The 27,406-nt window shown below is 48.3% G+C and overlaps 1 protein-coding gene across 1 annotated transcript; it reads right to left on the reverse strand.

The window, feature by feature from the left end:
* Window positions 1-1,167: 1,167 nt before the first annotated feature.
* Window positions 1,168-26,037, reverse strand: LOC135516573 (DNA helicase B-like). Its single transcript, XM_064940923.1, has 12 exons — window positions 25,758-26,037; window positions 24,610-24,969; window positions 23,163-23,380; window positions 22,082-22,300; window positions 21,079-21,951; window positions 18,257-18,443; window positions 17,776-17,788; window positions 13,912-13,971; window positions 11,726-12,011; window positions 11,467-11,625; window positions 10,515-11,282; window positions 1,168-5,220 (listed from the first exon to the last, which is right to left on the reverse strand). Exons 1-12 carry the CDS (start codon window positions 25,972-25,974, stop codon window positions 5,107-5,109), a joined length of 3,474 nt encoding a protein of 1,157 aa, XP_064796995.1. The 5' UTR covers window positions 25,975-26,037; the 3' UTR covers window positions 1,168-5,106.
* Window positions 26,038-27,406: the final 1,369 nt, after the last annotated feature.

Here is a 27,406-nt window from a genome sequence, read left to right on the forward strand (position 1 = left end):
AGTGTGTACAGCCCAGTACATCACTGGGGCCGAGCTTCCTGCCATCCAGGACCTCTATACCAGGTGCTATAGATGCTATAGAGGGTAGTGTGTACAGCCCAGTACATCACTGGGGCCGAGCTTCCTGCCATCCAGGACCTCTATACCAGGTGCTATAGATGCTATAGAGGGTAGTGTGTACAGCCCAGTACATCACTGGGGCCGAGCTTCCTGCCATCCAGGACCTCTATACCAGGTGCTATAGATGCTATAGAGGGTAGTGTGTACAGCCCAGTACATCACTGGGGCCGAGCTTCCTGCCATCCAGGACCTCTATACCAGGTGCTATAGATGCTATAGAGGGTAGTGTGTACAGCCCAGTACATCACTGGGGCCGAGCTTCCTGCCATCCAGGACCTCTATACCAGGTGCTATAGATGCTATAGAGGGTAGTGTGTACGGCCCAGTACATCACTGGGGCCGAGCTTCCTGCCATCCAGGACCTCTATACCAGGTGCTATAGAGGGTAGTGTGTACAGCCCAGTACATCACTGGGGCCGAGCTTCCTGCCATCCAGGACCTCTATACCAGGTGCTATAGATGCTATAGAGGGTAGTGTGTACAGCCCAGTACATCACTGGGGCCGAGCTTCCTGCCATCCAGGACCTCTATACCAGGTGCTATAGATGCTATAGAGGGTAGTGTGTACGGCCCAGTACATCACTGGGGCCGAGCTTCCTGCCATCCAGGACCTCTATACCAGGTGCTACAGATGCTATAGAGGGTAGTGTGTACAGCCCAGTACATCACTGGGGCCGAGCTTCCTGCCATCCAGGACCTCTATACCAGGTGCTATAGAGGGTAGTGTGTACGGCCCAGTACAACACTGGGGCCGAGCTTCCTGCCATCCAGGACCTCTATACCAGGTGCTATAGATGCTATAGAGGGTAGTGTGTACAGCCCAGTACATCACTGGGGCCGAGCTTCCTGCCATCCAGGACCTCTATACCAGGTGCTATAGATGCTATAGAGGGTAGTGTGTACAGCCCAGTACATCACTGGGGCCGAGCTTCCTGCCATCCAGGACCTCTATACCAGGTGCTATAGATGCTATAGAGGGTAGTGTGTACAGCCCAGTACATCACTGGGGCCGAGCTTCCTGCCATCCAGGACCTCTATACCAGGTGCTATAGATGCTATAGAGGGTAGTGTGTACAGCCCAGTATATCACTGGGGCCGAGCTTCCTGCCATCCAGGACCTCTATACCAGGTGCTATAGATGCTATAGAGGGTAGTGTGTACAGCGCAGTACATCACTGGGGCAGAGCTTCCTGCCATCCAGGACCTCTATACCAGGTGCTATAGATGCTATAGAGGGTAGTGTGTACAGCCCAGTACATCACTGGGGCCGAGCTTCCTGCCATCCAGGACCTCTATACCAGGTGCTATAGATGCTATAGAGGGTAGTGTGTACAGCCCAGTACATCACTGGGGCCGAGCTTCCTGCCATCCAGGACCTCTATACCAGGTGCTATAGATGCTATAGAGGGTAGTGTGTACAGCCCAGTACATCACTGGGGCCGAGCTTCCTGCCATCCAGGACCTCTATACCAGGTGCTATAGAGGGTAGTGTGTACAGCCCAGTACATCACTGGGGCCGAGCTTCCTGCCATCCAGGACCTCTATACCAGGTGCTATAGATGCTATAGAGGGTAGTGTGTACAGCCCAGTATATCACTGGGGCCGAGCTTCCTGCCATCCAGGACCTCTATACCAGGTGCTATAGATGCTATAGAGGGTAGTGTGTACGGCCCAGTACATCACTGGGGCCGAGCTTCCTGCCATCCAGGACCTCTATACCAGGTGCTACAGATGCTATAGAGGGTAGTGTGTACAGCCCAGTACATCACTGGGGCCGAGCTTCCTGCCATCCAGGACCTCTATACCAGGTGCTATAGAGGGTAGTGTGTACGGCCCAGTACAACACTGGGGCCGAGCTTCCTGCCATCCAGGACCTCTATACCAGGTGCTATAGATGCTATAGAGGGTAGTGTGTACAGCCCAGTACATCACTGGGGCCGAGCTTCCTGCCATCCAGGACCTCTATACCAGGTGCTATAGATGCTATAGAGGGTAGTGTGTACAGCCCAGTACATCACTGGGGCCGAGCTTCCTGCCATCCAGGACCTCTATACCAGGTGCTATAGATGCTATAGAGGGTAGTGTGTACAGCCCAGTACATCACTGGGGCCGAGCTTCCTGCCATCCAGGACCTCTATACCAGGTGCTATAGATGCTATAGAGGGTAGTGTGTACAGCCCAGTATATCACTGGGGCCGAGCTTCCTGCCATCCAGGACCTCTATACCAGGTGCTATAGATGCTATAGAGGGTAGTGTGTACAGCGCAGTACATCACTGGGGCAGAGCTTCCTGCCATCCAGGACCTCTATACCAGGTGCTATAGATGCTATAGAGGGTAGTGTGTACAGCCCAGTACATCACTGGGGCCGAGCTTCCTGCCATCCAGGACCTCTATACCAGGTGCTATAGATGCTATAGAGGGTAGTGTGTACAGCCCAGTACATCACTGGGGCCGAGCTTCCTGCCATCCAGGACCTCTATACCAGGTGCTATAGATGCTATAGAGGGTAGTGTGTACAGCCCAGTACATCACTGGGGCCGAGCTTCCTGCCATCCAGGACCTCTATACCAGGTGCTATAGATGCTATAGAGGGTAGTGTGTACAGCCCAGTACATCACTGGGGCCGAGCTTCCTGCCATCCAGGACCTCTATACCAGGTGCTATAGAGGGTAGTGTGTACAGCCCAGTACATCACTGGGGCCGAGCTTCCTGCCATCCAGGACCTCTATACCAGGTGCTATAGATGCTATAGAGGGTAGTGTGTACAGCCCAGTACATCACTGGGGCCGAGCTTCCTGCCATCCAGGACCTCTATACCAGGTGCTATAGATGCTATAGAGGGTAGTGTGTACGGCCCAGTACATCACTGGGGCCGAGCTTCCTGCCATCCAGGACCTCTATACCAGGTGCTATAGAGGGTAGTGTGTACAGCCCAGTACATCACTGGGGCCGAGCTTCCTGCCATCCAGGACCTCTATACCAGGTGCTATAGATGCTATAGAGGGTAGTGTGTACAGCCCAGTACATCACTGGGGCCGAGCTTCCTGCCATCCAGGACCTCTATACCAGGTGCTATAGATGCTATAGAGGGTAGTGTGTACGGCCCAGTACATCACTGGGGCCGAGCTTCCTGCCATCCAGGACCTCTATACCAGGTGCTACAGATGCTATAGAGGGTAGTGTGTACAGCCCAGTACATCACTGGGGCCGAGCTTCCTGCCATCCAGGACCTCTATACCAGGTGCTATAGAGGGTAGTGTGTACGGCCCAGTACAACACTGGGGCCGAGCTTCCTGCCATCCAGGACCTCTATACCAGGTGCTATAGATGCTATAGAGGGTAGTGTGTACGGCCCAGTACATCACTGGGGCCGAGCTTCCTGCCATCCAGGACCTCTATACCAGGTGCTATAGATGCTATAGAGGGTAGTGTGTACAGCCCAGTACATCACTGGGGCCGAGCTTCCTGCCATCCAGGACCTCTATACCAGGTGCTATAGATGCTATAGAGGGTAGTGTGTACGGCCCAGTACATCACTGGGGCCGAGCTTCCTGCCATCCAGGACCTCTATACCAGGTGCTATAGATGCTATAGAGGGTAGTGTGTACGGCCCAGTACATCACTGGGGCCGAGCTTCCTGCCATCCAGGACCTCTATACCAGGTGCTATAGATGCTATAGAGGGTAGTGTGTACAGCCCAGTACATCACTGGGGCCGAGCTTCCTGCCATCCAGGACCTCTATACCAGGTGCTATAGATGCTATAGAGGGTAGTGTGTACAGCCCAGTACATCACTGGGGCCGAGCTTCCTGCCATCCAGGACCTCTATACCAGGTGCTACAGATGCTATAGAGGGTAGTGTGTACGGCCCAGTACATCACTGGGGCTGAGCTTCCTGCCATCCAGGACCTCTATACCAGGTGCTATAGATGCTATAGAGGGTAGTGTGTACGGCCCAGTACATCACTGGGGCCGAGCTTCCTGCCATCCAGGACCTCTATACCAGGTGCTATAGATGCTATAGAGGGTAGTGTGTACAGCCCAGTACATCACTGGGGCCGAGCTTCCTGCCATCCAGGACCTCTATACCAGGCGGTGACAGTGGAAGGCCCTAAAAAAATGGTCAGACTCCAGCCACCCAAGTCATAGACTGTTCTCTCTGCTACCGCACGGCAAGCGGTGCCGGAGCACCAAGTCCAAAAGGCTCCTTAACAGCTTCCCAGAAGCCATTAGACTGCTGAATAGTTCATCAACTGGCCACCAGACTATTTACATTGAATCCCCCCCCCCACTAATGTTCCTCTCTATGATCAATGCATAGTCACGTTACCCTTACCTACCTCAATCACCTCGACTAACCTCTACCCCCCACACATTGTCTCGGTACCGGTACCCCCTGTATATAACCTCATTATTGTTATTTTATTGTGTTAAAAAAAAAAAAAGTTTATTTAGTAAATATCATTCTTAAGTCTTATTTTTAATTAAAATTGCATTATTGGTAAGATCTACACTTGTATTCCGTGCATATGACATTTAAAATATGATTTGATTCAAATATCCTGGTATCAATGCAGTAGTGGCCATCAATCATAAGATATCCTGGTATCAATGCAGTAGTGGCCATCAATCGTAAGATATCCTGGTATCAATGCAGTAGTGGCCATCAATCATAAGATATCCTGGTATCAATGCAGTAGTGGCCATCAATCGTAAGATATCCTGGTATCAATGCAGTAGTGGCCATCAATCGTAAGATATCCTGGTATCAATGCAGTAGTGGCCATCAATCATAAGATATCCTGGTATCAATGCAGTAGTGGCCATCAATCATAAGATATCCTGGTATCAATGCAGTAGTGGCCATCAATCGTAAGATATCCTGGTATCAATGCAGTAGTGGCCATCAATCATAAGATATCCTGGTATCAATGCAGTAGTGGCCATCAATCATAAGATATCCTGGGTCAGGGAGAGAAGACGTTCAGTCCTGATCGGAGGGTGGACCTTGGAAGAGCCGTTTGCCGTGGGAGGTGGGCGTGCAGAGGGCGAGCTGCTGCAGTCCGGAACAGCCCAGCGGTGATTCGAATGGCTCCACCTACACAGATGACAACAACAACAAGATGGAGTCGGAGAAACGTGACACCTCTTCCCAACGGACTCTCTTAGAATAACTACCTCAACCACTTCTACTACAATAACCCCTCCTCCTCCTCCTCCTCAACCACTTCTACTACAATAACCCCTCCTCCTCACCTCAACCACTTCTACTACAATAACCCCTCCTCCTCCTCCTCAACCACTTCTACTACAATAACCCCTCCTCCTCACCTCAACCACTTCTACTACAATAACCCCTCCTCCTCCTCCTCAACCACTTCTACTACAATAACCCCTCCTCCTCCTCCTCAACCACTTCTACTACAATAACCCCTCCTCCTCACCTCAACCACTTCTACTACAATAACCCCCTCCTCCTCCTCCTCAACCACTTCTACTACAATAACCCCTCCTCCTCACCTCAACCACTTCTACTACAATAACCCCTCCTCCTCCTCCTCAACCACTTCTACTACAATAACCCCTCCTCCTCACCTCAACCACTTCTACTACAATAACCCCTCCTCCTCCTCCTCAACCACTTCTACTACAATAACCCCTCCTCCTCCTCCTCAACCACTTCTACTACAATAACCCCTCCTCCTCACCTCAACCACTTCTACTACAATAACCCCTCCTCCTCACCTCAACCACTTCTACTACAATAACCCCTCCTCCTCCTCCTCAACCACTTCTACTACAATAACCCCTCCTCCTCCTCCTCAACCACTTCTACTACAATAACCCCTCCTCCTCACCTCAACCACTTCTACTACAATAACCCCTCCTCCTCCTCCTCAACCACTTCTACTACAATAACCCCTCCTCCTCACCTCAACCACTTCTACTACAATAACCCCTCCTCCTCCTCCTCCACCACTTCTACTAAAATAACCCCTCCTCACCTCAACCACTTCTACTACAATAACCCCTCCTCCTCAACCACTTCTACTAAAATAACCCCTCCTCCTCCTCCAATAACCCCTCCTCCTCCTCAACCACTTCTACTACAATAACCCCTCCTCCTCCTCCAATAACCCCTCCTCCTCCTCAACCATTTCTACTACAATAACCCCTCCTCCTCAACCACTTCTACTACAATAACCCCTCAACCTCCACCACTTCTACTACAATAACCCCCCCTCCTCCTCAACCACTTCTACTACAATAACCCCTCCTCCTCCTCAACCACTTCTACTACAATAACCACTTCTACTACAATAACCCCTCCTCCTCAACCACTTCTACTACAATAACCCCTCCTCACCTCAACCATTTCTACTACAATAACCCCTCCTCCTCCTCAACCACTTCTACTACAATAACCCCTCCTCCTCCTCCACCACTTCTACTACAATAACCCCCCCTCCTCCTCAACCACTTCTACTACAATAACCCCTCAACCTCCACCACTTCTACTACAATAACCCCCCCTCCTCCTCCACCACTTCTACTACAATAACCCCTCACCTCAACCACTTCTACTACAATAACCCCTCCTCCTCCACCACTTCTACTACAATAACCCCTCCTCCTCCTCAACCACTTCTACTACAATAACCCCTCCTCCTCCTCCAATAACCCCTCCTCCTCCTCAACCATTTCTACTACAATAACCCCTCCTCCTCAACCACTTCTACTACAATAACCCCTCAACCTCCACCACTTCTACTACAATAACCCCTCCTCCTCCTCAACCACTTCTACTACAATAACCCCTCCTCCTCCTCCACCACTTCTACTACAATAACCCCTCCTCCTCCTCAACCACTTCTACTACAATAACCCCTCCTCCTCCTCCACCACTTCTACTACAATAACCCCTCCTCCTCCTCAACCACTTCTACTACAATAACCCCTCCTCCTCCTCAACCACTTCTACTACAATAGTCCCTCCTCCTCCTCAACCACTTCTACTACAATAACCCCTCCTCACCTCAACCACTTCTACTACAATAACCCCTCCTCCTCAACCACTTCTACTACAATAACCCCTCCTCCTCCTCAACCACTTCTACTACAATAACCCCCCCTCCTCCTCAACCACTTCTACTACAATAACCCCTCCTCCTCCTCAACCATTTCTACTACAATAACCCCTCCTCCTCCTCAACCACTTCTACTACAATAACCCCTCCTCACCTCAACCACTTCTACTACAATAACCCCTCCTCCTCCACCACTTCTACTACAATAACCCCTCCTCCTCAACCATTTCTACTACAATAACCCCTCCTCCTCCTCAACCACTTCTACTACAATAACCCCTCCTCCTCAACCACTTCTACTACAATAACCCCTCCTCCTCCTCAACCATTTCTACTACAATAACCCCTCCTCCTCCTCAACCACTTCTACTACAATAACCCCTCCTCACCTCAACCACTTCTACTACAATAACCCCTCCTCCTCCACCACTTCTACTACAATAACCCCTCCTCCTCCACAACCACTTCTACTACAATAACCCCTCCTCCTCCTCAACCACTTCTACTACAATAACCCCTCCTCCTCCTCAACCACTTCAACTACAATAACCCCTCCTCACCTCAACCACTTCTACTACAATAACCCCTCCTCCTCCACCACTTCTACTACAATAACCCCTCCTCCTCCTCAACCATTTCTACTACAATAACCCCTCCTCCTCCTCCACCACTTCTACTACAATAACCCCTCCTCCTCCTCAACCACTTCTACTACAATAACCCCTCCTCCTCCACCACTTCTACTACAATAACCCCTCCTCCTCCTCCACCACTTCTACTACAATAACCCCTCCTCCTCCACAACCACTTCTACTACAATAACCCCTCCTCCTCAACCACTTCTACTACAATAGCCCCTCCTCCTCCTCAACCACTTCTACTACAATAACCCCTCCTCCTCAACCACTTCTACTACAATAACCCCTCCTCCTCAACCACTTCTACTACAATAACCCCTCCTCCTCCTCCAATAACCCCTCCTCCTCCTCAACCACTTCTACTACAATAACCCCTCCTCCTCCTCCAATAACCCCTCCTCCTCCTCAACCATTTCTACTACAATAACCCCTCCTCCTCAACCACTTCTACTACAATAACCCCTCAACCTCCACCACTTCTACTACAATAACCCCCCTCCTCCTCAACCACTTCTACTACAATAACCCCTCCTCCTCCTCAACCACTTCTACTACAATAACCCCTCCTCCTCCTCAACCATTTCTACTACAATAACCCCTCCTCCTCCTCAACCACTTCTACTACAATAACCCCTCCTCACCTCAACCACTTCTACTACAATAACCCCTCAACCTCCACCACTTCTACTACAATAACCCCCCCTCCTCCTCAACCACTTCTACTACAATAACCCCTCCTCCTCCTCAACCACTTCTACTACAATAACCCCTCCTCCTCAACCACTTCTACTACAATAACCCCTCCTCCTCAACCACTTCTACTACAATAACCCCCCCTCCTCCTCAACCACTTCTACTACAATAACCCCCCTCCTCCTCAACCACTTCTACTACAATAACCCCTCCTCCTCCTCAACCATTTCTACTACAATAACCCCTCCTCCTCCTCAACCACTTCTACTACAATAACCCCTCCTCACCTCAACCACTTCTACTACAATAACCCCTCCTCCTCCACCACTTCTACTACAATAACCCCTCCTCCTCCTCAACCACTTCTACTACAATAACCCCTCCTCCTCCACCACTTCTACTACAATAACCCCTCCTCCTCCACAACCACTTCTACTACAATAACCCCTCCTCCTCCACAACCACTTCTACTACAATAACCCCTCCTCCTCCTCAACCACTTCTACTACAATAACCCCTCCTCCTCCTCAACCACTTCAACTACAATAACCCCTCCTCACCTCAACCACTTCTACTACAATAACCCCTCCTCCTCCACCACTTCTACTACAATAACCCCTCCTCCTCCTCAACCATTTCTACTACAATAACCCCTCCTCCTCCTCCACCACTTCTACTACAATAACCCCTCCTCCTCCTCAACCACTTCTACTACAATAACCCCTCCTCCTCCACCACTTCTACTACAATAACCCCTCCTCCTCCACCACTTCTACTACAATAACCCCTCCTCCTCCACAACCACTTCTACTACAATAACCCCTCCTCCTCAACCACTTCTACTACAATAGCCCCTCCTCCTCCTCAACCACTTCTACTACAATAACCCCTCCTCCTCAACCACTTCTACTACAATAACCCCTCCTCCTCAACCACTTCTACTACAATAACCCCTCCTCCTCCTCCAATAACCCCTCCTCCTCCTCAACCACTTCTACTACAATAACCCCTCCTCCTCCTCCAATAACCCCTCCTCCTCCTCAACCATTTCTACTACAATAACCCCTCCTCCTCAACCACTTCTACTACAATAACCCCTCAACCTCCACCACTTCTACTACAATAACCCCCTCCTCCTCAACCACTTCTACTACAATAACCCCTCCTCCTCCTCAACCACTTCTACTACAATAACCCCTCCTCCTCCTCAACCATTTCTACTACAATAACCCCTCCTCCTCCTCAACCACTTCTACTACAATAACCCCTCCTCACCTCAACCACTTCTACTACAATAACCCCTCAACCTCCACCACTTCTACTACAATAACCCCCTCCTCCTCAACCACTTCTACTACAATAACCCCTCCTCCTCCTCAACCACTTCTACTACAATAACCCCTCCTCCTCCTCAACCATTTCTACTACAATAACCCCTCCTCCTCCTCCACCACTTCTACTACAATAACCCCTCCTCCTCCTCAACCACTTCTACTACAATAACCCCTCCTCCTCCTCCACCACTTCTACTACAATAACCCCCCCTCCTCCTCAACCACTTCTACTACAATAACCCCTCCTCCTCCTCAACCACTTCTACTACAATAACCCCTCCTCCTCCTCAACCATTTCTACTACAATAACCCCTCCTCCTCCTCAACCACTTCTACTACAATAACCCCTCCTCACCTCAACCACTTCTACTACAATAACCCCTCAACCTCCACCACTTCTACTACAATAACCCCTCCTCCTCCTCAACCACTTCTACTACAATAACCCCTCCTCCTCCTCAACCACTTCTACTACAATAACCCCTCCTCCTCCTCAACCACTTCTACTACAATAACCCCTCCTCCTCCACAAATAGTTCTTCAGATATGCCCGAGTCATGTGAGAAAATGTACTGCTTCCACCACAAAAAAAACAACTGAAAATCTGCCTGACGAGACGCCAAGTCCTCTTTCTCTCACCTTGATCTGTTTATGAGGAGTCCCATTCTGTTTCTCACTGTCAGGACCGAGCGTCCTCTTGGGAGGGGTGCTCTCAACCCCAGAACGAGCAGCTAAATGTGAAGCCTTCCCCATGTGTCCATCCTCTACAGCGCTGCTGCTAGCCTCCATCTTGATCCCTTCCTCCTCCTCCTCCTCCTCACACGACCCGGGCTGCTCCTGAGAGGGGTCCTCAGAGCTGCTGTTCATAGGCGACCAGGTATATGCCTGACTGAAAGTGATGTCGTCCATTAGAGAGGTGTCTGAGGCATCTGCCTGAGGAGCTGTTGGAGGCTCATTTCTCCACAGCTCCCTGGGTAGGACCGACGTAGAGTGGGACTGGACACGATTGGCGTGAAGTGGGACTGCTCGGCTGGGCGTAGAGAAGAGTCTGGGTGCTGCTATAGGGGTTTTGTAGGGGGTCCTTAGAGACCAGCTCGGTGTCTGTGAGGCCAGAGGAGTGGTCTGTGTAGGCCCGAAGCCTGGGGCTGCCCTGCGAGGTGTACCCGGAGGGGGTTGGTTCTGGTCTGGTTGGTCGTGCCCCCCAGGCTGGACCAGCAGCTCTTTGACCAGGGTTCCCAGCCGGGTGTTACGCGGGATGATGCGTCTCCTAATGGCCGAGGCCATGCCCTCCTGCTTGGCTATGACATATACACGCTTCTGTCCCCGTGTCACAGCCGTGTACACGTGCTTCCACGTCTGGACGCTGCCGTTTCCCAGCACGTACACAATGGTCTCGGTCTCCGACCCCTGACGCACAGAGAAGGAAGGTGCAGTACAACTGAAGAATTCCATCAGAGAAAATGTCTAACGGGTTAGAATCTACTGAATTGCTTAGTTTAAAATCATTCTCTCGTCGGTTTATGAATGGAGACAGAGAGAACACACACACACACACACACACTCCCCCACACACACACACACACACACACACCTGGAAGGTGTGTATGGTCCTAGCCCAGGCGTGTTGCAGTTTACATTCTCTCTGCAGCTCCCTGAAGGAAACACACAGCGTCCGTCCGTCACCATCATCCAGAGTCAAGTACCTCTGCTTCCTGTTCCGCTGTGAGCCCGCCTCCTCCTCTGTCACGTCCTGTCATAGGAGGAGACAACCAAAGAGCACGGCTCAGCCAATTAGAATTGAGCAGCTTACAGAATATGAGAATGTGAGAAATGAGAGGACCAATAGTTACATGTTTAATAAAGAATATCTCTCCGTTACAAAGACGCTCTTTATTCTTCTCTTTGCTTTTCATTTTGTCACCACTTCCGTCTCTCTGTGTGGCCCCGTTCCCTCTCCGTCTCTCCCCTCCGTCCAGACCAGGAAGTCTCTGCTTGGTCCTGGCCCGGTCAGATACGTAGCTGCTCTCCAGGTCCTCTGCTTCAGGAGACACTTCCTTGTTCCTGTCTGTGACGTAGCCGTTCTTTGTACAGCAGACTTTATCTCTCGGCTGGAAAGCTAGTCGGTTCTTGTTGTTTCTGAGGTAAAAGATCGACACATCAACCCCAAATTATTTATCTATCGACAGATAAGGAGGCCAGCTGGGATTTCTAACAGAAACAAACGAGGACGAGGAGACGAGGCCTCCTCACATTGCACATTCTTCCTTTTTACAACTGGTACAACAGCTCTATCTGGTGGTCCATTCACGACACAGCAGTAAAACCAATATCTCTTCTAACCCCCCCCCTTCACAGTGGCAGAAACGGCATCTCTCCCTACAGCATCTCTTGCTATAGCAGTAGAAACAGCATATCGTCCTATAGCAGTAGAAACAGCATATCGTCCTACAGCAGTAGAGACAGCATCACTTCCTACAGCAGTAGAGACAGCATCACTTCCTACAGCAGTAGAGACAGCATCTCTTCCTACAGCAGTAGAGACAGCATCTCTTCCTACAGCAGTAGAGACAGCATCTCTTCCTACAGCAGTACAAACAGCATCACTTCCTACAGCAGTAGAAACAGCATCACTTCCTACAGAAGTAGAGACAGCATCACTTCCTACAGAAGTAGAGACAGCATCTCTTCCTACAGCAGTAGAGACAGCATCACTTCCTACAGCAGTAGAAAAAGCATCACTGCCTACAGCAGTAGAAACAGCATCACTTCCTACAGCAGTAGAAACAGCATCACTTCCTACAGAAGTAGAGACAGCATCTCTTCCTACAGCATCACTTCCTACAGCAGTAGAGACAGCATCTCTTCCTACAGCAGTAGAGACAGCATCTCTTCCTACAGCAGTAGAACCAGCATCTCTCCCTACAGCAGTAGAAACAGCATCTCGTCCTACAGCAGTAGAAACAGCATCTCGTCCTACAGCAGTAGAAACAGCATCTCTCCCTACAGCAGTAGAAACAGCATCACTTCCTACAGCAGTAGAAACAGCATCACTTCCTACAGAAGTAGAGACAGCATCTCTTCCTACAGCAGTAGAGACAGCATCACTTCCTACAGCAGTAGAGACAGCATCTCTTCCTACAGCAGTAGAGACAGCATCTCTTCCTACAGCAGTAGAGACAGCATCTCTTCCTACAGCAGTACAAACAGCATCACTTCCTACAGCAGTAGAAACAGCATCACTTCCTACAGAAGTAGAGACAGCATCACTTCCTACAGAAGTAGAGACAGCATCTCTTCCTACAGCAGTAGAGACAGCATCACTTCCTACAGCAGTAGAAAAAGCATCACTGCCTACAGCAGTAGAAAAAGCATCACTGCCTACAGCAGTAGAAACATCATCTCTCCCTACAGCAGTAGAAACAGCATCTCGTCCTATAGCAGTAGAAACAGCATCACTTCCTACAGCAGTAGAAACAGCATCACTTCCTACAGAAGTAGAGACAGCATCTCTTCCTACAGCATCACTTCCTACAGCAGTAGAGACAGCATCTCTTCCTACAGCAGTAGAGACAGCATCTCTTCCTACAGCAGTAGAAACAGCATCACTTCCTACAGCAGTAGAACCAGCATCTCGTCCTACAGCAGTAGAAACAGCATCTCGTCCTACAGCAGTAGAAACAGCATCTCTCCCTACAGCAGTAGAAACAGCATCACTTCCTACAGCAGTAGAAACAGCATCACTTCCTACAGCAGTAGAAACAGCATCTCGTCCTACAGCAGTAGAAACAGCATCTCTCCCTACAGCAGTAGAAACAGCATCACTTCCTACAGCAGTAGAAACAGCATCTCTTCCTACAGCAGTAGAACCAGCATCTCTCCCTACAGCAGTAGAAACAGCATCACTTCCTACAGCAGTAGAAACAGCATCACTTCCTACAGCAGTAGAAACAGCATCACTTCCTATAGCAGTAGAGACAGCATCTCTTCCTACAGCAGTAGAAACAGCATCACTTCCTACAGCAGTACAGTAACTTACTTGGTGCGGTGGTTGCAGTAATGTTTGCAGCAAAGCTCATTGATCAAGGCACACTCCTTCCTGAAAAACAAACATCTACAGTTCAGATACAGGTCTTAATATAGAACCCCTCTACTGTCCCTGTAGTATAGAGAACCCCTCTACTGTCCCTATAGTATAGAGAACCTCTCTACTGTCCCTGTAGTATAGAGAACCCCTCTACTGTCCCTGTAGTATAGAGAACCCCTCTACTGTCCCTGTAGTATAGAGAACCCCTCTACTGTCCCTGTAGTATAGAGAACCCCTCTACTGTCCCTGTAGTATAGAGAACCCCTCTACTGTCCCTGTAGTATAGAGAACCCCTCTACTGTCCCTGTAGTATAGAGAACCCCTCTACTGTCCCTGTAGTATAGAGAACCCCTCTACTGTCCCTGTAGTATAGAGAACCCCTCTACTGTCCCTATAGTATAGAGAACCCCTCTACTGTCCCTGTAGTATAGAGAACCCCTCTACTGTCCCTGTAGTATAGAGAACCCCTCTACTGTCCCTGTAGTATAGAGAACCCCTCTACTGTCCCTGTAGTATAGAGAACCCCTCTACTGTCCCTGTAGTATAGAGAACCCCTCTACTGTCCCTGTAGTATAGAGAACCCCTCTACTGTCCCTGTAGTATAGAGAACCCCTCTACTGTCCCTGTAGTATAGAGAACCCCTCTACTGTCCCTGTAGTATAGAGAACCCCTCTACTGTAGTATAGAAACCCCTCTACTGTCCCTGTAGTATAGAGAACCCCTCTACTGTCCCTGTAGTATAGAGAACCCCTCTACTGTCCCTGTAGTATAGAGAACCCCTCTACTGTCCTGTAGTATAGAGAACCCCTCTACTGTCCCTGTAGTATAGAGAACCCCTCTACTGTCCCTGTAGTATAGAGAACCCCTCTACTGTCCCTATAGTATAGAGAACCCCTCTACTGTCCCTGTAGTATAGAGAACCCCTCTACTGTCCCTGTAGTATAGAGAACCCCTCTACTGTCCCTGTAGTATAGAGAACCCCTCTACTGTCCCTATAGTATAGAGAACCTCTCTACTGTCCCTGTAGTATAGAGAACCCCTCTACTGTCCCTGTAGTATAGAGAACCCCTCTACTGTCCCTGTAGTATAGAGAACCTCTACTGTCCCTATAGTATAGAGAACCTCTCTACTGTCCCTGTAGTATAGAGAACCCCTCTACTGTCCCTGTAGTATAGAGAACCCCTCTACTGTCCCTATAGTATAGAGAACCCCTCTACTGTCCCTGTAGTATAGAGAACCTCTCTACTGTCCCTATAGTATAGAGAACCCCTCTACTGTCCCTATAGTATAGAGATGGTGGTGAAGGTAGGAAACAACATTTCCACGTCGCTGACCCTCAACACTGGGGCCCCACAGGGATGCGTGCTCAGCCCTTTCCTGTACTCTCTGTTCACCCATGACTGAGTGGCCATGCACGCCGCCAAATCAATCATCAAGTTTGAAGACGACACAACAGTAGTGGGCTTGATCACCACCAACAACGAGACAGCCTATAGGGAGGTGGTGAGGGCACTCGGAGTGTGGTGTCAGGAAAACAAACTCTCAGCAGAGGCAGCACCCCCCTATCCACATCGACGGGGCAGAAGTGGAGAAGGTGGAAAGTTTTAAAGTTCCTCGGCATACACATCACAGACAAACTGAATTGGTCCACCCACACAGACAGTGTGGTGAAGAGGCGCAGCAGCGCCTCTTCAACCGCAGGAGGCTGAAAAAAAATGTGGCTTGTCACCTAGAACCCTGACAAAACTTTAAAATATTCACAATTGAGAGCATCCTGTCGGGCTGTATCACCGCCAGGTACAGTAACTGCCCTCAACCGCCAGGTACAACACATCCCCTGCCCTCCAGGACACCTACACCACCCGATGTCACAGGAAGGCCATAAAGATCATCAAGGACAACAACCACCCGAGCCACTGCCTGTTCACCCCGCTATCATCCAGAAGGCGAGGTCAGTGCAGGTGCATCAAAGCTGGGACCGAGAGACTGAAAAACAGCTTCTATCTCAAGGCCATCAGACTGCTAAACAGCCATCACCAACTCGGAGGCTGCTGCCTACATAGAGACTAGTCACTAGTCACTTTAAACAATGTTTACATATCTTACATTACTCATATCTCATATGTACAGTTGAAGTCGGAAGTTTACATACACCTTAACCAAGTACATTTAAACTCAGTTTTTCACAATTCCTGACATTTAATCCCAGTAAAATGTCCCTGTTTTAGGTCAGTTAGGATCACCACTTTATCTTAAGAATGTGAAATGTTAGAATAATAGTAGAGAGAATTATTTATTTCAGCTTCTATTTCTTTCATTACATTCTCAGTGGGTCAGAAGTTTACATACACTCAATTAGTATTTGGTAGCATTGCCTTTAAATGGTTTAACTTGGGTCTAATGTTTCGGGTAGCCTTCCACAAGCTTCCCACAATGAATTGGGTGAATTTTGGCCCATTCCTCCTGACAGAGCTGGTGTAACGGAGTCAGGTTTGTAGACCTCTTTGCTCGCACACGCTTTTTCAGTTCTGCCCACAAATGTTCTATGGGATTGAGGTCAGGGCTTTGTGCCTCGACTTAAGCCATTTTGCCACAACTTTGGAAGTATGCTTGGGGTCATTTTCCATTTGGAAGACCCCTTTGAGACCAAGCTTTAACTTCCTGACTGATGTCTTGAGATGTTGCTTCAATATAATCCACAATTTTCCTACCTCATGATGCCATCGATTTTGTGAAGTGCATCAGTCCCTCCTGCAGCCACCCCCGTGCTTCACGGTTGGGATGGTGTTCTTCAGCTTGCAAGCCTCCCCCTTTTTTCCTCCAAACATAAATGGTCATTATGGCCAAACAGTTCTATTTTTGTTTCATCAGACCAGAGGACAAAAAGTACAATCTTTGTCCCCATGTGCAAACCGTAGTCTGGCTTTTTTAATGGCGATTTTGGAGCAGTGGCTTCTTCCTTGCTGAGTGGCCTTTCAGGTTATGTCAATATAGGACTCATTTTACTGTGGATATAGATACTTTTATACCCGTTTCCTCCAGCATCTTCACAGGGTCCTTTGCTGTTGTTCTGGGATTGATTTGCACTTTTCAGACCAAAGTACGTTCATCTCTAGGAGACAGAACGCATCTCCTTCCTGAGCGGTATGACGGCTGCGTGGTCCCATGGTGTTTATACTTGCGTACTATTGTTTGTACAGATGAATGTGGTACCTTCAGATATTTGGACATTTCTCCCAGGGATGAACCAGACTTGTGGAGGTCTACAATTTATTTTCTGAGGTTGATTGGTTGGCTGATTTCTTTTGATTTCCCCCATGATGTCAAGCAAAGTTTGAAGGTAGGCCTTGAAATACATCCACAGGTACTCCTCCAATTGACTCAAATTATGTCAATCAGCCTATCAGAAGCTTCTAAAGCCATGACATCATTTTCTGGAATTTTCCAAGCTGTTTAAAGGCGCAGTCAACTTAGTGTATGTAAACTTCTGACCCACTGGAATTGGGATACAGTGAATTATAAGTGAAATAATCTGTCTGTAAACAATTATTGGAAAAATTACTTGTGTCATGCACAAAGTAGATTTCCTAACCAACTTGCCAAAACTATAGTTTTTTAATAAGAAATGTGTGGAGTGGTTGAAAAACGAGTTTTAATGACTCCAACCTAAGTGTATGTAAACTTCAACTGTATATACTGTATTTTATACCATCTATTGCATCATGCCATCGCTCCTCCATATATGTACATAATCTCATTCCATCCCTATAAAAAGGTAGTTGTTGGGGAATTGTTAGATTACTTGTTAGATATTACTGCACTGTCGGAACTAGAAGCACAAGCATTTCGCTACACTCGCATTAACATCTGCTAACCACGTGTATGTGATTAAAAAACATTTGATTTTGATTTGACAAGGAGTTGGCCAGCTGGATAGTGGTCAGCTGACAGCATCCCCTAGACAAACAGCCAACCCTCAAGTCCTAGCAGGGTTATTAAGCAGTGTAGTCTAATGTCATTCAGAGAATGGAGGAGTTTATTGGGATACAAGGTGATTTGTAGATCAGTGATTCCGGGCAGTCTAGTGGACCACATCGTGTTTCCCTTGTGTAGGACAGGAAGTCCATTGCGTAGGACAGGAAGTCCATTGCGTAGGACAGGAAGTCCATTGCGTAGGACAGGAAGTCCATTGCGTAGGACAGGAAGTCCATTGCATAGGACAGGAAGTCTTCACCTTACCTAACTCTGTTCCACCTTCACACACACACACACACAGCTTAAACCTGAACTTAAAAACGAAACGTACCCAAGATGACAAACTTCCTGAGCTGTGCGTGTTTGGTGAGCATGGTGAGGACGGAGTGGAGGAGCTGAACACACACCAGACTGCCCTCGTCCACCACCAACACACGCACACACGCAAACTTCCACTCCTCAGGAGCCCCGTTGGGGTCTTTCTTGGCCTGCATGAAACTCCACACTACCTGACAGGGAGGGGTGACAGGGAAGAGTGAACAGGAGGGAGGGGTTAGGTATCTGTGACCTCTGGAAGTGGCACTATGTACAGTCGTGGCCAAAAGATGAGAATGACACAAATATACATTTTCACAAAGTCTGCTGCCTCAGTGTCTTTAGATATTTTTGTCAGATGTTACTATGGATACTGAACTATAATTACAAGCATTTCACAAGTGTCAAAGGCTTTTATTGACAATTACAAATTGATGCAAAGAGTCAATATTTGCAGTGTTGACCCTTCTTTTTCAAGACCTCTGCAATCCGTCCTGGCATGCTGTCAATTAACTTCTGGTCCACATCCTGACTGATGGCAGCCCATTCTTGCATAATCAATGCTTGGAGTTTGTCAGAATGTGGGTTTTTGTTTGTCCACCCGCCTCTTGAGGATTGACAACAAGTTCTCAATGGGATTAAGGTCTGGGGAGTTTCCTGGCCATGGACCAAAAATATCAATGTTTTGTTCCACGAGTCACTTAGTTATCACTTTTGCCTTATGGCAAGGTGCTCCATCATGCTGGAAAAGGCATTGTTCATCACCAAACTGTTCCTAGATGGTTGGGAGAAGTTGCTCTTGGAGGTGTTGGTACCATTCTTTATTCATGGCTGTGTTCTTAGGCAACATTGTGAGTGAGCCCACCTCCCTTGGCTGAGAAGCAACCCCACACATGAATGGTCTCAGGATGCTTTACTATTGGCATGACACAGGACTGATGGTAGCGCTCACCTTGTCTTCTCCGGACAAGCTTTTTTCCGGATGCCCCAAACAATCGGAAAGGGGATTCATCAGAGAAAATCTCAGCAGTCCAATCCCTGTACCTTTGGCAGAATATCAGTCTGTCCCTGATGTTTTCCTGGAGAGAAGTGGCTTCTTTGCTGCCCTTCTTGACACCAGGCCATCCTCCAAAAGTCTTTGCCTCACTGTGCGTGCAGAAGCACTCACACCTGCCTGCTGCCATTCCTGAGCCAGCTCTGTACTGGTGGTGCCCCAATCCCGCAGCTGATTCAACTTTAGGAGACGGTCCTGGCGCTTGCTGGACTTTCTTGGGTGCCCTGAAGCTTTCTTCACAACAATTGAACCGCTCTCCTTGAAGTTCTTGATGATTCGATAAATGGTTGATTTAGGCGCAATCTTACTGGCAACAATATCCTTGCCTGTGTAGTCCTTTTTGTGCAAAGCAATGATGGCACCTGTTTCCTTGCACGAGAGAATCACTAGCATGTCAGCTGGTCCTTTTGTGGCAGGGCTGAAATGCAGTGGAAATGTTTTTTTGGGGGGTGTTTCAGTTCATTTGCATGGCAAAGAGGGACTTTGCAATTAATTGCAATTCATCTGATCACTCTTCTTAACATCCTGGAGTATATGCAAATTGCCATCATACAAACTGAGGCAGGAGACTGTGAAAATTAATAATTTTTGTGTCATTCTCAAAACTTTTGGCCACGACAGTACAACACATGGAACCTGAATACTGATGTTCAACTGGTTCATTTAGAACAATATGGCCGCCGACGGTGAGTGTGACCGCTGGCGGCGAGTATTTTTTATTTTTTTTTACCTTTATTTTACTAGGCAAGTCAGTTAAGAACAAATTCTTATTTTCAATGACGGCCTAGGAACAGTGGGTTAACTGCCTTGTTCAGGGGAACTGTGGGTTAACTGCCTTGTTCAGGGGCAGAACGACAGATTTGTACCTTGTCAGCTCTGGGGATTTGAACTTGCAACCTTTCGGTTACTCGTCCAATGCTCTAACCACTAGGCTACCCTTCACCGCCGACTGTGAATATGACCGCCGACGGCGAATATACCGCCGACGGTGAGTATGGCGCCGACGGCGAGTATGGTGCTGGCGCCCAATGGCCGCCGACGGTGAGTATGGCCACGACGGTGAGTATGGCCGCCCGACGGTGAGTATGGCCGCCGACGGTGAGTATGGCCGCCGGTGACTGTGAGTATGGTGACGCCGACGGTGAGTATGGCCCGGCGGTGAGTATGGCGCCGACGGTGAGTATGGCCGCCGACGGTGAGTATGGCCGCCGACGGTGAGTATGGCCGCCGGTGAGTATGGCCGGTGAGTATATGGCCGCCGACGGTGAGTATGGCCGCCGGTGAGTATGGCCGCCGACGGTGAGTATGGCCGCCCGGCGGTGAGTATGGCCGCCGACGGTGAGTATGGCCGCCGACGGTGAGTATGGCCGACGGTGAGTATCGGTGAGTATGACCGCCGACGGTGAGTATGGCCGCCGACGGTGAGTATGGCCGCTGACGGTGAGTATGGCCGCTGACGGTGAGTATGGCCGCTGACGGTGAATATAACCGCTTACAGAAAACAAGTGGAAAACTTGACCTACAAAATGACACAAATAATCCTTTGTAAATCATGAAAGTGCTAAAACATTTCAGGTGTTTATTTTGGTCTCACCGATAGCTTTCTATTACAGAGACAAAGCCTACATGGACAGAGAATGTGACTTCTAGATTTACCCAGGCTAATGTTTGCCATTCAGAAACCTGTTCTGGACCCGGCTAATAGCAGATAGTCAGAACTGGGTCAGAACCATTCTAGAAGTCATTCTAAGGGCAGAACTGTCTCCTGTACCAACCTGGTGCAGGGTGTAGGCCTTGAAGCAGGTCCTCTTGGTGAGCAGAGACGCAGCTCTCCCTGTGGGTGCTGTTAGTAGCACCTCGTCCTCTCCCTGTAAAACCCACGACGACGACGACTTCTTCTTCTCGTCCTTTACCTCCCCCTCTAACTGAGAGAGGAGACTCTGCGACAGGGCTTCTTCCTCCCACGCGCCGGCTTCCTCCCACGCCTCAGACCCCAAGGAGTCATTCTCAAAGTCCCAGCATGCCTTCCTGACCTTCTCTGGGCTCTGCTGCAAGGCGGCCTTGAACACCAGACTCACCACCGTGGTCTTACCACAGCCCCCCTTACCACTGATCACAGTCACCGGATTGAAGCAGATCATCTCCGCTGCACGTACCTGGTCTGGGTCTAAATCTACTGGAGGGCCCTGGTCTGGGTCTAAATCTACTGGAGGAGGAGAGCCCTGGTCTGGGTCTAAATCTACTGGAGGGCCCTGGTCTGTAGGGGCTGGTTCTGGTTTGATGTGGTCTGGGACAGAGAATCCGCTTGCTGTTCTAACAGCAGTACTAGTACAGTCTGTCTCTGCAGCGCTGCCATCCATATCACACCTTCCATTCAACTCATCAGCCTTCCGCTCTGCGTCGGAGTCCACTTCACCTTGATCCTCCCTACTCCCTCCATCCCCTCCCTTCTTCCTCAGCCTCTGCAGAGCTGAAGCAGTCAGCACCTCTATGACATCCAGAGGTATAACCCAGGGCTCTTCCTGCACCAGACAGCGTAGACACTCCGCTATCCCAGTCTCATAAGAATGCAGGTTCTGCAGCGCCACCTTCTGGCGATCCCGTACCACTACGCCCAGCTCTTTGAGGAAGTGGACTGCGTCCCACACCTGAATGAAAGAACGAACTAATTAACTACATTTGAAATTAAAAAAAAAAAATACTCAGCAAGCGAACCAACAAACAAACAATACATAAAACACAAAGTGGACAGACGTATTTGTTCGGTGTTCCTCGTACCTCCACCTCCACCACGGAGCTACACCCTCTCCTGACCTCGTCACACAGGGTGGGGAGCTCCATGTAGGTACTGCCCGTCCTGTAGCAGTGGTTCTTCAGAGAGTCGTAGACTCGCAGGGCGTTACGCTGCTTCAGAGGGATCTCTTGGAAGAGTTTACACTCATGGAAGGATCTCAGCTGAGCCTCGCAATGGACCACCTTCAACTCCTTGTACATAACCTAGAGAGAGAGGGGAGAGAGGGAGGAGGGAGTAGGGGAGAGGGAGGAGAGGGGAGAGAAAGAGAGGGAGAAGAGGGAGAGAAAGAGAGGGGTGGGAGAGGGGAGAGGGGGAGTAGGGAGAGGGAGGAGAGAGGGGAGAGAAAGAGAGGGAGAAGGGAGGGAGGAGGGGAGAGAAAGAGAGGGGTGGGAGAGAGGGGGGGTAGGGGAGAGGGAGAAGGGAGGGAGGAGAGAAAGAGAGGGAGTGGGAGAGAAAGGGAGAGAGAGGGAGGGGGAGAGAAAGAGGGAGAAGGGAGGGAGGGAGAGGGAGAGAGAAAGGGAGGGAGGGGGAGAGGGAAAGGAGAGGGGGAGGGAGAGGGGAGGGAGAGTAGGGGAGAGGAAGGAGAGGGAGGGAGGGGAAGGAGAGGGGAGAGGGGAGGGGGAGTAGGGAGGAGAGGAAGGAGAGGGGAGAGAGGGAGAGGGAGGGGGAGTAGAGGAGAGGAAGGAGAGGGGAGAGAGGGAGGGGGGAGTAGAGGAGAGGGGAGTAGAGGAGAGGAAGGAGAGGGGAGAGAAAGAGAGGGAGAAGGGAGGGAGGAGAGGGGAGAGAAAGGGAGAGAGAGAGGAGAGTAGGGGAGAGAGAAAGAGGGAGAAGGGAGGGAGGAGAGGGGAGAGAAAGGGAGAGAGGGAGGAGAGAGAAAGTGAGAAGCGATTACTCAACATAAACTAAAATAAGAAAATAATTAATTATGACAAAGCGTTCATGGCAGATTGGAGGGATGCTATGTGATAGTTCACTGCTGGATTGGTCCGATCGAAGACTACAGAAACTGTTGACAAAGTATGTTAACCAACCACAGTCCACAACCAGCCATGAGGTTACGCTTACATAGTTAAAGCCCAGCTTCCAGACGTCAGTCTTGATAATCTCCTCTATTCTGGCCAGCAAGCTGAGATCCTCCCCTTCCTCCTCTAGCTGTGTAGCACCCTGTTTTTGGCTTTTCTTTCCCCGACTCAGGAGCTCTGTGAAGCGCCCTGGCAGTAGGGTAGGCAGGTATCTCATCACATGGGGGTACAGAGAGGCAGCCGTCACGCGCATCCCTGCAACTGACAGACATACCGATGACATGAGCTGTGTTCCAGATACCCATACTAACACACTGTATGTTAGTATACTGTAAACCAACCAGTTGAGCGCACTAGCGCTTCACACGTCTACTGGAAGATGATGCTGTTGCTATTCAACCTATTGCTAGCTTGTTATTACTAGCGTAACTGTGATATGCGCTAAATTCTTGTTGTCAGATTCAACGGGTGTTGAGCATTTGTAACTTGTGCTGCTGGAAACAATTGGTTTTTTTTTTGCCAATGTTCAACAGGTGTTGAGCGTTTGTAAATTCATCAGAGTGTGCTCTGATCTGTGAGTGCCTACATACCCAATTTGCATCACAAATAGTATGCGCTATGGTATAGAATGGTTAGTATGGCATAGAATGGTATAGAATGGTATGGTATAGAATGGTATGGTATAGTATGGTTAGTATGGTATAGAATGGTATGGTATAGAATGGTATGGTATAGAATGGTTAGTATGGTATAGTATGGTATAGAATGGTATAGAATGGTATGGTATAGAATGGTTAGTATGGTATAGAATGGCGTTTGGTAAATGGTCATAGGGTTAGTATGTCAGATTCATACGGGTGTTGAGCGTTATGGTATGGTTAGTATGGTATAGACTGGTAACTGTATAGCTGCTGGAAACAATTGAAATACGTTTTTTTGTTGCCAATATTGACCGACACATTCACTGGAAGATGATGCTGTTGCTATGGTATTGTTATTACTAGCTAGAATTCATCAGAGTGCTCTGAAATTTGGAGTAGATAGCCAGACCGACACATTCAACGTTTAGATAGCATTTAAGCTACATACCCAATTTGCATCACAAATAGTATGGTTAGTATGGTATAGTATGGTATAGAATGGTATAGAATGGTTAGTATGGTATAGAATGGTATAGAATGGTATAGAATGGTTAGTATGGTATAGAATGGTATGGTATAGTATGGTATAGAATGGTATAGTATGGTATAGAATGGTTAGTATGGTATAGAGTGGTTAGTATGGTATAGTATGGTATAGAATGGTTAGTATGGTATAGAATGGTATGGTATAGAATGGTTAGTATGGTATGGTATAGAATGGTTAGTATGGTATGGTATAGTATGGTAGGACTATTCGAACACAGCTATGGTCTTTGCTCACAGCACTTCATATTACCAAAACACCTATAGATCAGGGTCAAGATGTATCTCTCCCCCACGTCCACCTACCTGAAACAGAGACCAAGGCTTTAATCTGCTGTGCCAAAGCCCTGTGCTGCTCTCCTTCCTCAAACTCAGCCAGAACTTCCTGCAAGTTAGCAAACTCCACCTTCCTTCCCATCGGCAGCCAAGCAAAGAAGGGGACGACAAACTGTGCGTCCACGCCGCAGGCTGTGAGGAACAGAGACAGGACAGAGTGGTCCGGGTCTCCCTGGAGGTCTGAGCGAAGGCGGTAGGCAGGGTAGCCCCGCAGCACCAGCTTGCCCCTGGCTGCGCGGGCCGTGCAGGTAGCCTCCCACCACGGGTCCTTCAGACTGAACCGGCCCAGTACTCTGCATCTCTTACCAGACACGCTGTCCAGGAAATCAACTAAAACGGACACGGGATAGAAAATTAAACAATTACACAAGATAGTTCGTTATTGAGCTGACTAACGTTCGCTAGCTAGATCATCAGCATGCATTCATCGTGGTGGATTGTATGATAGTGTTTTGTGGGAGGTGAGTATAATTTGTGGGAACGTTCCAACAGGAATCTGTAACAAAAACTTGGTACAGTACAAGGTTGTCAACAAACAACGCATACAAAAGTAGCATGATCAATTCACCTCGTTAACTAAATGCCGAATAGGCATCAACTCACCACGTAGCTTATTCTTAATGTTTGTTCGTAGGCTACCAGAGTGAGGACAGACGTTTTACGGAATAAACATGCTGAGTGGAAAAAAACGTAATGAAATAGCCCACCCTCTCTACCCGGTATCTTATTCTGCCGCTATACAACTTTGTATACGTTGTTTTGTTGGCAATCTTGTACTTTACCAAGTTTTTGGTTACGGATTCCTCCTGTTGGAACTTTCCCACAAATTATACCCACCTTTCTGTGGGTGTATTAGTGTCACTAACAAGAGATAAACCAGATTGAACAAACTATATAAAATTACAGTAGGCTCCTCTCTCTACAGGAGAAATTACAATCAATGCAAGCTCGACCGACAAGAGTGACACTGTCGCAGTCCCTTTACACCGAATGATTGGCAACTTGCTTGCTAGAAAATTATGCCTATTTTGTTGCAAGTGACTACCCCATTAGCTAGTTAGGTTAATTTATACATGTGAATTTATCAAAGCTATGATGATATGTCAACGACCACTCACCTTCGTTTCGGCCCGGTACGGAGGAATTAAACACATGTCCTCCTGAACTAACGCTGTCCATCTCTTTCATATCCAGAAACTCCGGCTGTGCATCGTCTTCCTCCTCATCATCATCTTCCCAATCAGAGTCGTCATTTTCGGAGTTTTTAACCTTCTTTTCGGGTAAAATGTAACCTACTAGGATTCTGTCACCAAGAGGACACCCCGAATGTGACATTTCTGTTTTGTTTTGCCAATTTCGCGCGTCAATTTAATTTTAACGGCTGACATAAAAACGAGGAAGTGGAAAAGCGGAAGTGCTTTTGCTTTTTTTCCGAGGCAACCTAAAAAAAACTATCATGTGCGCGCCACCTACCGGCCTGGGGGGTAAGGTGCCGCTTGATGAGTCTCATCTGGTGATCATTCGTCTTACCAGATACCACAACATCGTATTTTAAATCATGAACGCCGTTATAGTTGTAAATTACAGTGAAAGCGGACTATAGTTTGTTTACCTACAAATAATTCAAACGAATTCCTCCCACATTGTCAATCTTATTTTATTAATAAAAGGCATGAAAAAATGTAAAGTCATCTTACAAAACATAAGTAAAGGGATAGTTGACCCAAATTACAAAATGACACATTGGTTTCCTTACCCTGTCCGCGGCCTATGGACAAGGTATGACAGCACTACATGATTTGGTTTAGTTTCCCTGGTACTGTTTATACACGCTAACGTTTTAGCATGAACTATCATTTTAAATTATCTTTATAAAATGTTTTTATTATAGAAGTACTGTATAAATCATATCCTAATTTTATAAATAAGAAATATAAAATGGAATCTGTCAGCAGATAATAAATACCTTTCTACAAGAATATATTTTTTAGCATAATTTACTGACAACGAAGGACATAGATTGCTATCATTCAACCATATGAACATCACGTCTTGTCACATACCAGGGCTGATTTCCTAAAAGCATCGTAGCACTAACTTTAATTCCATTGAAACTAAATGGATGAAAGATGATCATAGTGCTACGATGCTTTTTGGGAAACCAGCCCAGATCCGTACAGTCATTTAGAGAAAGGGGGGTTTGAAACCATCTACAGTATCCTGTGTGTGGTGGTCAGGGCCAGGTCATTTAACCAGATCCAGGTCATTTAACCAGGACCAGATCATTTAACCAGAGCCAGGTCATTTAACCAGGGCCAGGTCATTTAACCAGATCCAGGTCATTTAACCAGGACCAGATCATTTAACCAGAGCCAGGTCATTTAACCAGGACCAGATCATTTAACCAGAGCCAGGTCATTTAACCAGGACCAGGTCATTTAACCAGGGCCAGGTCATTTAACCAGGGCCAGGTCATTTAACCAGAGCCAGGTCATTTAACCAGGGCCAGGTCATTTAACCAGAGCCAGGTCATTTAACCAGGGCCAGGTCATTTAACCAGGACCAGGTCATTTAACCAGAGCCAGGTCATTTAACCAGAGCCAGGTCATTTAACCAGGACCAGGTCATTTAACCAGAGCCAGGTCATTTAACCAGGGCCAGGTCATTTAACCAGGGCCAGGTCATTTAACCAGGGCCAGGTCATTTAACCAGAGCCAGGTCATTTAACCAGAGCCAGGTCATTTAACCAGAGCCAGGTCATTTAACC

Source organism: Oncorhynchus masou, chromosome 27 (genome assembly GCF_036934945.1).
Source record: "Oncorhynchus masou masou isolate Uvic2021 chromosome 27, UVic_Omas_1.1, whole genome shotgun sequence".
Classification (NCBI taxonomy): Eukaryota; Metazoa; Chordata; class Actinopteri; order Salmoniformes; family Salmonidae; genus Oncorhynchus; species Oncorhynchus masou.